A 14,492-nucleotide genomic window follows, 5' to 3' on the forward strand; every position below is an offset into this window, starting at 1 on the left:
CATACCCAACAGAATCTGAGGGGGGCACTGAGGGGTATGATCCAGATGCTGGGGTGGTCTCTCCTAAGGAGGCCTCCTCTGGTGGTATGGGGTGATGTTCAAAGAACTTGGAGACAAACAGCAAACTGTGAGGCAAGAACAAAACAAAAACAGCCTAACTTGTGCAAAACCCAGAAGTTTCACAATGACATACTCAAAAACTAGAAAAAAGATCCCAACCCCCAAAATCCCATTAAATTCTAAATTTAAAAACAAAGATCACGCACATTAAATCAGCAAGATATGTTAAAAGTATTATTTACTTCACAGAGGATCAAAAGATCATGCCTTAAATATAAACTCTGTGAAAATTCATTTTTTGATCTTTTACATGGAATTGTAAACATCTAGTTCTTCAAGAATGCACAACTTATATCTATCAGCACATAACCTTATACCCTGAGCACAAACACCAGAGATGCCAATGGAAAGTTACAAATACTAAAATAAACTTAAATTAAATTCATTCTTCGTGAGAAAAATAGCATTTTAAATTACTCCTTATACAAAAATCTATTTAAAAGTCTTAATAGCCTCTGCTGAAACTAATCAAATAGAACAGACCCAGTTTACACCAGATCCTAAATCTACATCAAAGACTGACACAAATAGTTCAGTAACTCAATCCAAGAACACTGGACTGTTTGGGTCATTCTCTTTTATGTTTCTTACCTAAGCATGAATCTTGCTACCGGATTTATTTTCAATTATTGTAAAACTAACTGCAATTTCACTATAATCAACTAGTATCTCTTAAAATTTTTTCAGGTTGAAGAGAATAAACCCACAGCTAAATTTTAAACACTGCCCTAGCCACCGCATAATACAGAACTAGTTTTGATTAATAACAATGGTGAACAATGAGTAGTCTGTCTGATACAGTCAAGTGCTCAGCAACCCTATTCATGCTTCAAAAAAAGCACTTCATAGACCAGCAAAGAAATATGAACTGGTAGTCTGAGCTAGCACAGAAAGAGTATGAATTAAGCAGTCTCACAAGAACAGTTGAACCCCTATTTTTTTTTTCAGACACCTCCTCTGACTTCCTCAATTACAGATTTAACACAAGGAATCACTGACAGCTGTACACTTGTTAAAAGGCTCAACTTGAAAATCAATTGTGATTACTTACTCAAGCTGGTCATAATTAACGCACATCAATGGCACTTCTGTACTACAGCGCTGGTGAAATTTGTAGCCACAGGTCTGGCAGCGAAATCCCTGGAAAAGCAGCTTCCGACAGAAATCGCAGAACGCTAACGTGAAGAACGTTTTTCGTACCTACATTGTCAAACACAGTCACAATTACCTACAGTCCTTCTGTAAGCCAGATAGGCTATTTGCTTTTACCTCCCTCAAGTGTACTTAAGTCTCTTTTGTGATGGTGGAGCTACAATTTTACATATCAAACAGATTTACACTAAAGAGCAGCTCCTTTTTGAAACAGTTTTCATGCATTACAACATTCTTTCAACTGTTTCTTGGAACTAATGCTTCATTTCCCTAGCAGTAAGAATAAGGGCAAAGAACCTGAAGCAAAACTTCACTATTATCATGTTAGACACAAACATTGAGAATTTATTTGGATACAACCTATAAAACCAAAAGTTACTGAAATATTATTTCATATTCTAACTTTTCCAGAAGCCAAAGAACATTTCTATCTAATACTCACAGGACTAGAAATACACAGGCATGCATATATACGGCTTCAATGTATGGTCACACATATAGTTGCAATTTTGACTACTGAAACTCAGAAACATTCAGAAGGGTGATCATGATTTCTCCCCAGATTATAAGGGGGGAATGATTTAGTTAATTTTCAAATTTAGCAATAGTATAAAAACACATTCTTAGTTCTATTATTACATGTAATAATCAGAATTTCAGTGACATATAAAAAAATGTTAAGCCTACTAGAGTTCACCTAACTAGCCATAACCCAAACAGCCTGCTTGAGCTAAATAGGTTGAAACAGCTTGCAGATAGAATTTGCTATGTTTTAAACTGAAATAGAAGGTCCTTCTTCCCCAGTGTGACAAACACTATTCCCAGGATTTTGTATGTAGCTGGAAACATTTAGACAGATTGTTTAGCAGCTTCCATTTACTTAGTGCTTTATCAGGTCAAAACATATTTGTGCACTGCATCACTGATGATGTCAGCACTGCTCTGGGAATAGTTAGTTCATTAGTTAATTGCTGCTGCAGAGCCAGCAGGGAGGCCCAGAATACATTTTATAGATACAGCAATACAAAAATAGTAGATTATTACAGCTCTGCAATGCAGTACTGATATAAACCCCTTACATTTATAGATTTTAGAGGGTGTATTCCAACAAAACGTGAAAGTTTTAAGGGCGATCAAGTACTCTAGCATCACTTATTTCCAATACAATTCTATCTAATTCACTTAAGCTACTGTGATTAAAAACTTATTTTACAACTCCCACCACATCCCACAGATGCAAAATATTTCAAGTTGGTAATTTGAATTTGAAAGTATGAATATATTGATGCAACCCCACTCAGCATCTCACAAAACCCATTACATACGAAATTGTGTGTCGTGAGTGGCACATTCTCCAAAACTTCCACATGTAACTCCTCTCCCGTGAGCCAGGAAATGTCTGTATCCCAGCCAATTGGCTTCTTCTCTCTGAAGTGCAAATAAGCCTCTCATTAGCATCAGCACACAAGCCCTTGCATATCTCTTGCCAAAGTTGTAAGATCAGCTAAAAAGTTACACTGTGGGGGGGCTGCTACCCAGCCTAATTGCAGGAAACTTTAGAACAAGACCTTAGGCTCAGTACATAGCAAACAAAGTACACCTTCCCTGGCCAAACTGCAGGAAGGAAATACACTTTTTCAACCAGCTCCAGTAGTGGCCAATTCCTTGTTTCCTACGTGGCAGATGGCTTTTTGATGAAATAAAGTGCTTGTGAAGGTAACTGTAGTGTAAGAGTTCCACAGAGATGGCTAACTGTGTACATGAAGATAATATAAAAACTTTCAGGACTGAAAACTCTTTTTTTCCTACCAAGAGAACTCTGTCTCTAGTTAAGAATGCATTATAGCCAAATTAAATATAACCAAGAAGTTAACACAACCTATTTATTACTTGTTTGGTTAGCATGAATTTGATTTATGATTGTTTTGCCATAATCTCATATTACTCAATATTATGCCTGAGCCTTTTCCTAGGAGTTAGCCATTCTTTTCAACCTGTCTGCAATGTGCAAATCGTTTAGTGCAAAGTATCATAAAATTCTGAACTTGCTAAACAGCTTCTGAATAGAAATGGCCATCCTGGGTAGCTCCAATAATTGATTCTAAGAACAAAAAAGCATCCCACACAAACCATACCTATCTTGTATTCTGTAAACAGCACAACATTCTGGAATAAGACCTCTCATCATCAGCGCTTTTTTTAGGCTGTCTCGGACTGTCACTCCACATCTTGCTGGAACCTAGAGGTCAAATACAAAATAAATTAGTTAAAACAATTTCCAATTTATCCCCTAAAACTGACACAAACATTTTGACCCTCAAGTGCTAAAACTCACTCTTCAGGATGCTTTACAGAATTGTAGGTCAGAGTTTTCCAAAACCCTTTTTGTACTGAGAAAAATTTTATTGCTGAATAGTATATGAGGAAAAAGGCTCAGCTAGAAGAGTCAACAAGCTCTACACATCTATTAGCATTTGGAACAGAATCTTCACTCAACTCCAAAAGTGAATTTCCAACTTTCTTAACTGGAAGAAATTGGAAACACAGCACACAGATAGCCAATAACTACACACAGCTTTATTTTACAGGCTGGCCTGAACATAAGTGGGGAAACATGCCAAGTGAAATTAAGTGAAGGAACTAACTTGGACAGCACTCAAAAAAACATTGCAATAAAATGTAAATATTTTATTTTCTATTTCTAAAACAGAAGATAAGCATGCAAACAAGTGAAACAAAACAGTCATCTGAGTCAGGCAGACCATCACCTCTCACTTTAACCTATATTTGTAACTCTACAGATACATCTTATATGAAAATATATTGCTGTCTTCTGTTTCCTGGCTTGAAAAGTTTAGATAACTAACAGGATGGGAAGAATGGAGAAGCACATTAAAACTAGCCAAATCAAGAACTGCATACAATGTAAAGGTATTTTCCTCAGTTCTATTCTAATTGTAGGTATATTTTATACAAGTAAGTAGATCATCTCTAGGTATACCTGTGATTTAACAGTATATAGTGTCAAGCCATAAAAAAGAAAAATACATGACCTGGTGATTAAGGGTAGTTCAAGTATTGAATATTATGTACTGTTTTTAGAACTCAGTAGTGAAAACATGTAGGGCTTCAGGCACTGTACACACTGGGATATCTCCTATAATCATGGACAGTATCTCAAACACAAATCAGAAGAAAAACATACAAACTTAACAAACGTCATATGACAAGTCTGTCTGAACACCTGAAACACAAATCTAGCTTGCAAGTGGCTTAAGCCAGTGCACTCAATAGCCAAAAGCAGTCTTTTAATCAGCTTCAACTGGCTTTGGATGGGAGCCTAGTTTTTGTTCCCTGCATTTAAATTTCCATGGGTATTTAGGGGCTCTATGTCCTATTTAAGCATGACAGAATAAAGTAGAGCCTGTTTCAAGTAGCTTTGTGAACACCACTTGAGGTTACACTACATACTGCATTTCTGGAATTCAAACATATGCACTTTCAGAAGACACAAATTAAAGGAATATTTTGCTTCACCATCTTCCTCCCACATGAGAGGGCCTCTTTACAGGATATTTGTGCATTTCATCTGGTCAACACAAACATTTTAAAAAAGATTATTTTTCTGAATTCCTTGAAAAAAAATCCTACAGCACACTACTTTACAATCTTGATATTCAGCCTTAGGTGACTTTTGTTTATACATTGTATTATTTTTTAATGCATCCTTTTATTACTCTAAGTAACCCCTTAGAAAGGAACTCCTCTCCTTTCTCCATGGATGGAGGGTGTGACTCATGTTCTTTCATACAAATGTTGCATCTAAATTATGATTGTTGTATTGATACAGAAAAACATGTATTAAAGATTTGTCTTGACCTGCAAAGGTGATCAGAAATTTTAAGTGAAGTTGTATTATAAGTTTTGTATTATGTTACTTATAAATTGCACAACATTGATTCTGCTTGAAGAACTCATGTGCCATCCTAATAATAAATTCTGTGCTATGCTAATCATAATATCTTATTAAGAAAATAACTCTTTAATTGTCCCTATGATTTTGTGCCATCATCATTCTGCCAAAGATCCCTAAGAGAACCTGTCTGTCCCCTCAGTGTCCTTCTCCTTGCCTCCAACATATATATTTACAAATAGAGAGTAAATACTTTTGAGAATCAGACTAAAGTCTGAGGATTTCAGGTTGCTCCAACCTCCCACACACATTAGATCCAATCATGAGCCATTTTGATGGAGGAAGCAAGAGTTCTTCAACTCAAGGCTATTTTTCCTCTAAGTATAGCTCCTGCAGGATTGAGGTTGTGTCCCCACAGACAATTCAGGTCTGCCTTTCCAGCAACCTCAGTCACTTCACCACTGATATCCACAGTGGCAGAAGAAACTGAAATACTGCAAAGGTGGCAGACAGATGATGGGGGCAAAAAAGGGAATGAAAAGAGTCAGGAAAGAGATTGGGCATGAAGGAGAAATGGGAGGAGAAGGTCAGGACAAACTTCAAGAAATGAACATGCAGGGAAAGCATGGGAGAGTATACACATGAGAACTGTGATCAGCAGGTTGGTGAGAATCAAACAAGCAAGACAGAGGGAGGACAGACTGAAGAGCTGAGGATAAGGGCAGGGAAAAAAGATGTGAAGAACCACCTTGCAGAGAACTGTTTGCCAACACCTGGGGAAGTACTGGAAGTAAGTCCTGAACAGGAAGCTTTCAAGCTGTGATTGGGAGAAAAGGTGGCTTTGTTTTGGACAAGGACCATCAGGGAGAAGGAAGTGCCTAAGAGCAGCAATAGAACCCAGCACAGAGTAGGAAGTTCTAGCTTAGGCAGAAAACTCCAACAAAGTATTAAAAGAAACCAGGTTAGTAGAATTTTGACCTGTGTCAGGGAGTGGAACAGGAAAAGGAGGAAAAATGAAGCAGTAGGAAAATGACTAACATTAAAGAAGAGATAAGCAGTCTTGTGAATACTGGAAAACATTTTCTTCCTCCAGCACTGATCCTCTATAAATGATGACAACATCCTCCAGTAACTCATGAAGCAAAGAAATGCATCAGGAACATCAAAGTTCCAATGCTATTAAGTAATTACACTGGTCTAATTTTTTTTTTTCCCTTTAAATTTTGTCAAAAACAAGACTTATGAAGTTACAAAGCTTCTTTCAAGAGGTTACAATAAAGTTGAAAATACAAACTCTCAAAATTTGGGAAGTATCAGAATTAAGGTTATCTACAGCAGCAAAAGTGCAATGGGACTATGAAAAATGTACATTAAACATCCTGCTCACTAATCATTTGGTATTCCTCAGTATTATTATCCCAAGTCCCCTTCATTAAAATCCAAGTAATATTTATGCAACTTACAATTAGAAAACATGGGTAGAACATTTGTTCTCTTTATTGCCATTTGCTTCAAGACCCAGCTAAAACCCAAAGAACTGTTTTTGTTACTTTCATAAACCATCATGATCCTGAATCAGCATCACATTTAGAACATTCTCTTACAGAACTCCCGAACAGAGAAACATAAGGCCAAATTAAAAGAACTTAGTGCTAGAATAAGTCCTTGTAGTATTGATTAATCATTTTGTCAGACTGGTACAGCACGGTCTATCACCATCTGTGCATGTAGCCCTTCAGCCCCCTCCGTCAGTCCCAACTAGTGCCTGCTGCAAAACAGAAATTTCACCCTGCAAAGCACTCTTTCTGAAACCTCTTCTTGCCCCCATCTTCTTTTCACCCCTGAATTATGGCAAAGTATAAAGAAAAAGCTGGTTCCAACAGAATGATTTGGAGACCAACTCAGTCTTCAGAAAAACAAAAACCAACACCAGTTATTTTTTGCTGACTAACAGACTCCTGCTGATTCCAAAGCAGGAGTTTTGGAACAGCTTCTCTCTAACCCCCAGGCAGGGGGAGGGTGTGTGGCCCCAGGCTGGGAGGGCAGCGGGGGGCAGGAGCCCCACATGGTGCAGCCCCCAAGTGCCTGCCAGGAGCCAGCAGCTCCAGCACAGCACCAAGGCACAAGGAGGGTTTATCAATTCCATCAAGAGTTTTGCCAGGATTCCCACAGAGCATTTCAACTGAATCACATCAGCGTTTTTTAACAAAATCAGTTCCCCAGGAGAAAATTTCTCAGCTACTCCAAAATACACAGTACTCTTATGCCTGCAACCCAATAAACTGAACAAAGTTGGCAGTCTATTCAAACATAGAATGTTTGCTATTATTTAAAATCAGATTTTTTTGCACTGATCCATTATCTTTTAACCCCTCTGTTTTAGAACAAAGAGAATTCAATTGTTTCACAATGGTTTCCACCTAGAAACTCATATTACTGTACTAGGGGATATACTTCTAAATTGTGATTGTTAAGGGCTTTCTTTTTAGGTTACCTATATACAGAACATTTGTAGATCAGAAAAGTCTTAGGTTTTTATAGCAATTAGAAAATTGATTCAGCAAGCCACTTTCAAAAGTTAAGAGTATGAAAGTGTGGGCTATATAACACTAAGAAACAGTACACAAGCTGTCAACACAAACTGCAAGGTGTGTTCAGTGTGTAGATTAATAATATACCAGAGAAGATAATTTACTTGAGCATCTTAAATTGGGTAAGTAGCAATTCAGGGTGACACCAAAACACATGCTTAAGTTTGCAAATGTTAAGCCCCAAGGAAAAAAATTGAAAATTATTCCAGATTGCAGAATTCTCAAAGCAGTCCTACTACCTACCTAGACAGATTAAACAGAACTATGGCCCTTAAAGTCCTCATTTCCTTTACTCACCTGAACTATTTCTAGGGACAGTAAGCATTTGTAACAATATTATTGATATATACTTAGTACTGCAGCCACAAGTATTTAAGCCATGCATAATAAATCATTTATTTCTGTAAATCAGGTCATTCTCAATTCAGTAAGAAATTCAGGGCTACATCCCTAAATAACTCTTACATCACTTTTCTAACATCAGACTAGAAACTGGTATAGTCTCAGTAAGCTAAAAATGCTTCCTTACACCACTGTAGTTTCCAATGTTTTAAAGCAATAAAGAGACTGAGAAGCATTCCGAAAAAGCAATGCAAAGGTATTCTCTGGAAGTAGAAAGGCTGGTCAGCCCTGAATAACCAGTATTATACTTCTCAAAACTAGTTTGCTGGATTTATTTTCCCCTCAGCCAAACACTGTAATTCAGCTCACTTTGGCCAAGTGTAACATATGTACAGTATGTAAGGTATGTGTAACATAGCTTAGAGCTTCAGAGCAATTCCAAACAATCAAGAAGACTACTGGGTACAATAGTGGAAATATGCCAAGTAGAATGGATTTGAAGTATCACTTCAAAGTATTTATTTCCTTACCACAAAACATACACCCTGAAAGATCACACTTTTTTCCTCCCAATACCTGATACCCAGGACTAAAAATTTCAGTCACATGTTCACAGAACTCAACATGTTGGGAGAAAATTAGGCCAAACTATACTTTTCCAAATAATTAGTATAGACTCCTAATATGGAAGGTTTTCTGGTAAAATCCAAACACGAGATCCACATTTAATTTCACTTCTTAGGGAGGACAAATATTTCACTAAACCAGTCAGCTACTTCTTGCAGCATTAACAGATAAAATTACTCTCGTTTGTGGCAAAAAGGACATAAGATGGCTCTGAACATCACATCCTCTAGAAAAGAGCACAGCTTTCAGAAACAGCTGTTCTGGATATCAGGACATGAAGCTCTGTCCAGCTTCCAGGAGAAAGTGGCAAGAAATACATTCTTAAGAAAATACATTCTTAATGAAGCATATTAGTGGGATGAGATGCAGTTTCATTGCATTAAATCTTGTTTCCAAGGGAAACTGAACAGAATTTACCCGTTTTACAAAGCTGTTACCATTCAATAAAATGCATTCCATTTAACTTGCAAAGACATGGGTTACCAGCACTCATTGGTACCTCCAATGCAATTAAATGTAGAACACAACAGACTGATTTATGTCAGTGCTGAAATATTTCCTCAAGAATACAACATCACTCAACCACACTGGATGAAACCTGTTGTGCCTAATGAATGGCCTCCACATATAATTTTTCAAGCTTTTGAGAGACTATGTTCAGAAGAGCACTGGTCATTTTAAAGGTGATAGTAGAGAGCAGATCATCTTCAAATTTTTGTTAGGGTGAATACCAGTGGCAGAAACTGTGAGGGCTAACAGTGACCTACTAATAAAATAAAGTTTGGAAAATATGGCCTTAGACTTCAGACTTGCAAGAAATGCTCATTTAGAAAAATATCTGTGGCAACTATATAGGCATAAAAGCCCAGGACCTTGTGGTTTCTGTTCAAGAGACAAAGTCAGTTGGCTGCTCTCCAAACCAAAATCCACATGCATTAGAAATTTAAAGTACAAAACAGTTTAAATAAATCTTTTTAATAGAGTTCACTTTTGTAGAGTCTTGTCTCAGTTGATCACAACTCCAAGTGCTATAGAAGAAGCATGGGGGAAGAAACTGTAGCAGAAGGGCTAAAATTCACATCCTTCTCTAAGCTGTTGTAACTGAGCCTAAAACCAAATGGATACTTCCACCTTCAGGTAGTATACACATTCCCTACAAATATTAAAACTCCCACTGGCTAGTTTGCTTAAACAACACAAGAAGCATGAATTTAAGTATTACTTACTAGACATGGAATTAAAACATTTATTATGATCATTTTCAGATTTGTGACTTGCATTCCATTTCACCGAGTGCCTGCCTAGCACATTACGAGGTAAAGGAAGTATACTCCAAACTGTGTTTTTTTTCTAGCATTCATTGCTTTCTACAGCGAGACTTTCCATCTCATAAGGAATCACTAAACACTCCTGACCAACAAGCAATGTTGCACATGGTATTCCAGATGACAAGTCATCAGTTTTCTAATTGCAAGTTCTCAATATTGTTTCACTTTTCAATCTAAGACACACAATCTACAGTGTGTCAATAAACCTGTAGTTGATTAAATTATTCTCTTTTCAACACATATGCCTTTGAATTTATACAGCATTTGAGGGTAGTTTGTGTTGAGTTATCCCTGGCAGGCAGCTAAGCACCACCCAGCTGGTCGCTTGCTCCCCCCCTCAATGGGAGGGGAGAAGAGAATTGGAAGGACAAAAGAAAAACTCTTGAGGAAAGAGAAAAGACAATTTAATGAGAGACAGAATAAATTTTCCTAGTGATACAGAAGTATCAAGTTTACTTGAAAATGAACTACCATTTACTTCATATCACCAGACTGTTAAATGAGATTCATAAAATTCCAAAGTATTCAGATACATTCAGCAAGCAACCATTGGCATAGGCTAAAAATAAACTCAATTTCTGCTGCATGTTTGATATAACATGGGAGGTTTTAATTGTATTTTTGATTAGTAAAGCCTAATCATGTCAAACCAGGTGTGCAATTAAAAGCAAGAAACTGGTTTATTCAGCTGCCTGAACATCCTTACTCTGAATTTTCCTTATACTTGACAGGTGAAACTGGTAGGGCAGCTCAAATGCCTACAGAAATCCAGTGCTTACTACTCAGAAGCTTGAGGCACAAACACACAACATAAACTACAGAAAGCAAGATGCAAATATCAATTCAAAAGAAATGAATCAAGTACCAGATTTAAAAACAGAATATTTGAAGGATCCCAGTTGTGCATGCATGATGAATTAATTTATGCTAAGAATTTACATAGACTAAAAATAGCTTATTCTTCTAGTCTTCATGACTGCAGAGAAGATCACATGATTGCCTGCCTAATTAAAAGGCAGATGTACTAATAAACCAAGGTGTGATGAGAGTGAGACACTTAAGAACTGTCCCCATGCACCATTCTCAGTCCTGTTTAGTTCCTTTAACTCTTACACATACAATTGTCACTTTAAAAGCTAAGTCTCACATTCACATTTGGAGAACTTCCATGAACTTTCCATCAATATATCTTTAACTATGAGATGCATATGAAACACACCAACACAAAACCAAGTGGAAAAGCTTTACTGGCCCAGATTCATGCTGAGTTTTTACTCAAAGCACCTCTACTCTTAAACGTCAAAATAAAGCAAAACAAAGAACAATCAAAACCTCCTCAATATTCTATAGTTTAACATAGAAAAAAGGGTAACTTTTTTGTTACCTATAGTATTACTTTTGGTTTAGAAGCTACCGTGGAAATTTTTTGACCTTGTGGTGGTTGATAACACACAATGATTTGATCCTATCAAGAATCTGTAGACAACTGAAATATTTGGAGGCCACCAAGCTTTCCCAAAACTTGCACAACATCTATTTTTTTTTTTTGTTCCGCCCTGCTTCACTGTCGCGACTCAGACCACTATAGAGAGAAAGAGAATTCAAAATGACCAAACCCACACCTTTCTCATGCTGACAGAAAGAGGGCACTGGAGATGAGAGAGGATCCTTTATAAATGTTACTGTGGAGAGCAGTGGAGACTTCTTACCACCCTCACTCTACCAAGAAGGCCAGAAGACACAAAGGGAACATTTTTTCTGGAAGCTGGTAATATGGAGTAGGCAGCAACAGACCACAGAGATGGAGCACAAGACCTATCACCACCTGATGCCTTTCAAATGACCATCACTTCTTAAACCGTGTTTTCCTGAAACTTTCCATCCTGAATATTACTATTCAGGAGAACTCACTTGCTTTCAGACTATTTTTTCCCCCCACTCTAAGTACTTGTACAGAAAGGATTTCCTGGGTAATCAAAATCATTCTGGGCTGTGATTCCTCAACTTGTATGATCTTGTTCATAAAGTACTTGAGTTAGAAACCCTCTTACAGCATTCTCTCCTTTCCTAGAATTCTCTCATTCTTTCCTTTTACTAGGACTTCACTATAACATCTAAAACATCCTGATAATGTCCTCTGCAGAGTCATAACCAATTTTAGCTACTTGTTTTTCTACTAGGCCTCTTGTTAAATGGCTTTTCTCAGAGGCCCTTATTTCACTCAGAATAAAGTAGCCTGTGGCAGATTTAAAGACCAACACAGAACATGATTACTCACGCTCCACATAACCACGCCCAAGGAATTCTAACCACAAGACACAAATTTCTAGTATCCATAGCATGCATTTAATGGAGGCTGAATGGAGGGCTTCAAAACAGAGAACACTTAAACTCATACAATTCCTGAGTGACAAATAGCTCAAATTTGGAAGACAACCCATGGAAAATATCATACATGCCTGACCTATTCTTGTGCTCATTCACTGTGACAGAGAGATAATCCAGATATGCCCACAAAATGTTTACTCCATTACATGTTTCAGAAAGCTTTCCTCCAAGAGAGGAAATCAGCCTCACCTGATGGGCCACGGGAGAACTGTCTAAAAATTCTTGCTAGTGCCTTAAAGTCTTCAGTGAGCAAGCAGTCTAATTGGAGAAATCTCTAAATAATTTTAACTATTCTGTCAACATTCACAGGGCAAAAATTGGAACTGTTCTTGCAACTGGAAATGGAGGTTTTTTCCTTATCCCAAACCAACCAGTTAAAAATTGATACACAAAAGAGACTTTACCCATGTCCTCAAAAATCATTCCTCAACCCTCAGAGAAAAACTTAGGGGGAAAAAAAATAAAAATCACACAACTCAAAGCAATCTCACAAAATCCTTAAATCTTGCACTACATGCAAATACCGTATTCCTATATTCTTTACACTCACAGAAAGCTTTTTATGCTCATTGCCCAAATTCCTTCAGTTAATTTTAAACTTTTGCAATTTCTTCTTCCTCTTAAATAAACTTAAAGTTATCTTATTTGTCCTGTACTGTTGCCGAAGATAGATAAATATGATTATCCATAAATAATACAGCCAGGATGAGAACAGTTCTCCCAGCTAGCCGGACAACACCCCTGCCTACGGATGGGTCCTGGGGTCAGGTGGACTGTTCCATCTCACCCCCAAAAGATGTATGGTTCACCTTGCACCTCTGTCCCTCCCCTAAAACATCAAGTGCCTGTAACCCCATTGGCCTGAGACTTGTTCCAGCCCACCTCGAAGCTCCTTGAAAAGGGGGCTTTGAAGGGCCACACGTTCTCTTGGAACTTCCTCCCCTCTCTTGGAACTTCCTCCCCTCTCCTTGAGCATCCTTTTGTCTCTCCCCTCTCCCATCCTCTCAGGCCTCACCACGTGCTGCGTTTGGCAGCACAAGGCAGGACCTTTCTGCATCCCCAATGAACCTCATTCCCCAAGAGCAGCCTTGAGAGATCTCTTGTCTTCATTCACCCAAACCGTCCTGGAGAGGCAGCAATTTTCTACACTGTACCTCTGCATCAATTGATAATCACCATTCTCCTTGAATTACTGTTCCTTCTCAACAACCAGGTATGTGTCTGCTCCTGTTAATTTGCATGAGGACTATCTTCTGTCTCCTTTCTCTGCATGCACATTCAATCATTCAATTTGGGAAAAAAAATCCTAATCCACACCACAACTAAGAATGCCCAAGACTCTGTTCCCTGTTGGCTCCATGCATTCTCTCAGAAATCTCACCACTAGATATCATCTACTTCTATTTCTACCACCCTTCCACCAAAACCAAGTTTTAGCATGTAATATAACTCTCAGACATCTGGAAACCAGTAGATCAGAGTTTTTATACTTTCCTTCCACCTCCAAAAGCTCTCCCTTAATTAGCAGATTTGTTACAATTTATGCCACAGACATTTAGACTCCTAACCCAAACAAGCTTGAAACTAGTATTTCCCTAAATTCTGCCACTGCTTGGGTAAGTCTCATCAACTTGTTCTATAAAACAATTTTTCATCACAGTTAAACTTGCACCATCTTGTAATTTTATAACTTCAGCATCTTTCTATCTGGCCTAGAACAAAATGAACAAACCCACCCGCACAGACTTATCTGAGTGACATTTGCGTGGAATGCTTCTCCAAAGGGTGTGTGAGTTGCCAGTTGAACAAAGCCACTGAGGAAATAAGTATGCATGTTTCTGTCTCTGCATTATAGGGGATAAAATTACCCCAGCAGAGAGAAGAAAAAACAATCTGTTGTTTCTTCTAGGAGGTTGTTCAGAGAAATAAACTTCTCTTCATCCCTCTCCAGGCTCAGGACAAGGAAAACAGTATTTCTGACACTACTTATTCATTGATTCCCCTTCAGCTAACCAAGCCAACTATTTGGTT

General features: G+C 37.8%; 1 protein-coding gene across 2 annotated transcripts in view; it reads right to left on the bottom strand.

The window, feature by feature from the left end:
* The window catches only part of BRAF (B-Raf proto-oncogene, serine/threonine kinase), a 77,188-nt gene that overhangs the window by 32,098 nt on the left and 30,598 nt on the right, over positions 1-14,492 (bottom strand). For both annotated transcript variants that reach the window (XM_021551949.3, XM_031507954.2), the window contains exons 4-7: positions 3,408-3,511; positions 2,598-2,700; positions 1,172-1,320; positions 6-125 (exon numbers count right to left, since the gene is read on the bottom strand). In XM_021551949.3, coding sequence (XP_021407624.1) covers positions 6-125; positions 1,172-1,320; positions 2,598-2,700; positions 3,408-3,511 — 476 coding nt within the window. The remainder of the gene's footprint in view (positions 1-5; positions 126-1,171; positions 1,321-2,597; positions 2,701-3,407; positions 3,512-14,492) is intronic.

Source organism: Lonchura striata, chromosome 5 (assembly GCF_046129695.1).
Source record: "Lonchura striata isolate bLonStr1 chromosome 5, bLonStr1.mat, whole genome shotgun sequence".
In the NCBI taxonomy this organism is placed as follows: domain Eukaryota; kingdom Metazoa; phylum Chordata; class Aves; order Passeriformes; family Estrildidae; genus Lonchura; species Lonchura striata.